The following is a 1,596-nucleotide window of genomic DNA, read 5'->3' as shown; positions in this document are numbered from 1 at the left end:
AGATCTTGGAATCCTCCCTGCCTGAAACTTGAGGCAGCAGCAGCAGCAAGAGAGAGAGAGAGAGAGAGAGAGAGAGAGAGAGAGAGAGAGAGAGAGAGAGACTGATTGCAACATTAATTATGCATTTTCAAAAAATCCGACAGTTCAGGGGAAGCGGGCAAGGGAAGGAGTAAAGTGCCCACTGGCTCCTTAATTGTGTTTAATTTCTCCACGGAGGCAACGCAGGACTTCCTTCTTGGCATCCGGCGGCTGTGACAACTCCTGCCCCCCTTCCGAAGGCACCCATGGCTCCCAAGGAGACTCTGCTGCTCTTCCTCATCTGCCTCCCGTTTACCTGCGTGCTGCCCAGCAAAGGTAAGGCAACCTGGACGGACATTTCGCTCAGCCGTGTCTGTGGTGCATGTCTGGGTCAAGCCCTTGTCGGGAGACCTGCGGCGGGTTCCGTTGGGAGAGGTGGATAAAGTCCTGTTCTGATCAGCAGGATGTCTGAGGCTGTTGGCGCTTCTCGGTCCCGTTTTGCACCTTGCGTGCTGATTATGGAAGAGCATCGATAGGCAGTCGTCGTCGTGGCCGCTGGGGAGGAGCCGTGGCTCCGTGAAAGATCATCTGCTTGGCATGCGGAAGGTCCCAGGTTCAGTCCCCGGCGTCTCCAGTTAAAGGATCAGATAGTAGGCCATGGGAAAGACCTCCGCCTGAGACCCTGGAGACTCACTGCCAGGCTAAGTGTGGTGTCGTGGTTAAGTGCGCGGACTCTCATCTGGGAGAACCGGGTTTGATTCTCTACTCCTCCACTTGCACCACTGGATGACCTTGGGCAAGCCATAGTTCTGATAAGAGCTGTTCTTGAAAAAGAGCAGTGTTGGTCAGAGCTCTCTCAGCCCCACCGACCTCACAGGGTGTCTGTCGTGGGGAAGGGAGTTTGTAAGCCTCTCTGAGACTTCTTGGGGTAGTGAAGGGTGGGGTATAAATCCAGTCTCTTCTTCTTCTTCTAAGTGGACAAAACTGTCCTTGATACACCAAGGGTCTGATTCAGTAGAAGGCAGCTTCATGGTGGGGTAAACAGGGTGCTCTGAGGGTAGCCCAGGATAGCCTCATCTTGGAAGCTCAGCAGGGTCAGTTGTGGTTAGTACTTGGATGGGAGACCCCCAAGGAAGCCCAGGGTTGCTACGCAGAGGCAGGCAAGGGCAAACCATCGCTGAACATCTCCTGCCTTGGAAACCCCACAGGGTCACCATAAGCTGGCTGTGAATTGACGGCACTCTCCACCACCAGTCAGGAGGGCTGGAACAGCTGAGATGAAAGAACAGCCACCCCCTTGCAGAAGATGACCTTAGAATTTGCTACAAGGCACTGTGGTGGGCGGCCCCTGGCTTGGAGGGCTTTGAGTGGGTTCCAGACTCATTCATTTCAGAAAGGGCTTTCAATGGCTAGTAGCCACAGAGAACCTCCAGGCCTGGGCACAGTGTACCTGTGAGTATCCGATGCAGGAAACGAACAGCCAAGGGAGGCGATTGCCGTCCTCCTGTGCTTGTGAGTTTCTCCGGGGATAGTTGGCTGGCTGCAGCTGGACATGAGATACTGGTCTAGATGCCACCC

At 54.6% G+C, this 1,596-nt stretch overlaps 1 protein-coding gene across 1 annotated transcript in view; it reads left to right on the top strand.

Moving 5' to 3' along the window:
* The first annotated feature begins 284 nt into the window (after positions 1–284).
* Positions 285–1,596, top strand: part of LOC107119748 (5-hydroxytryptamine receptor 3A-like) — a 29,608-nt gene continuing 28,296 nt past the window's right edge. The window contains exon 1 of the mRNA XM_015422330.1: positions 285–354. Coding sequence (XP_015277816.1) covers positions 285–354 — 70 coding nt within the window. The remainder of the gene's footprint in view (positions 355–1,596) is intronic.

This window comes from Gekko japonicus, unplaced genomic scaffold, assembly GCF_001447785.1.
Source record: "Gekko japonicus isolate JY-2015 unplaced genomic scaffold, Gekko_japonicus_V1.1 scaffold805, whole genome shotgun sequence".
Classification (NCBI taxonomy): domain Eukaryota; kingdom Metazoa; phylum Chordata; class Lepidosauria; order Squamata; family Gekkonidae; genus Gekko; species Gekko japonicus.
The sequence above is the reverse complement of the archived record's forward strand: the minus strand, read 5'-3'. Positions and strand labels throughout refer to the sequence as shown.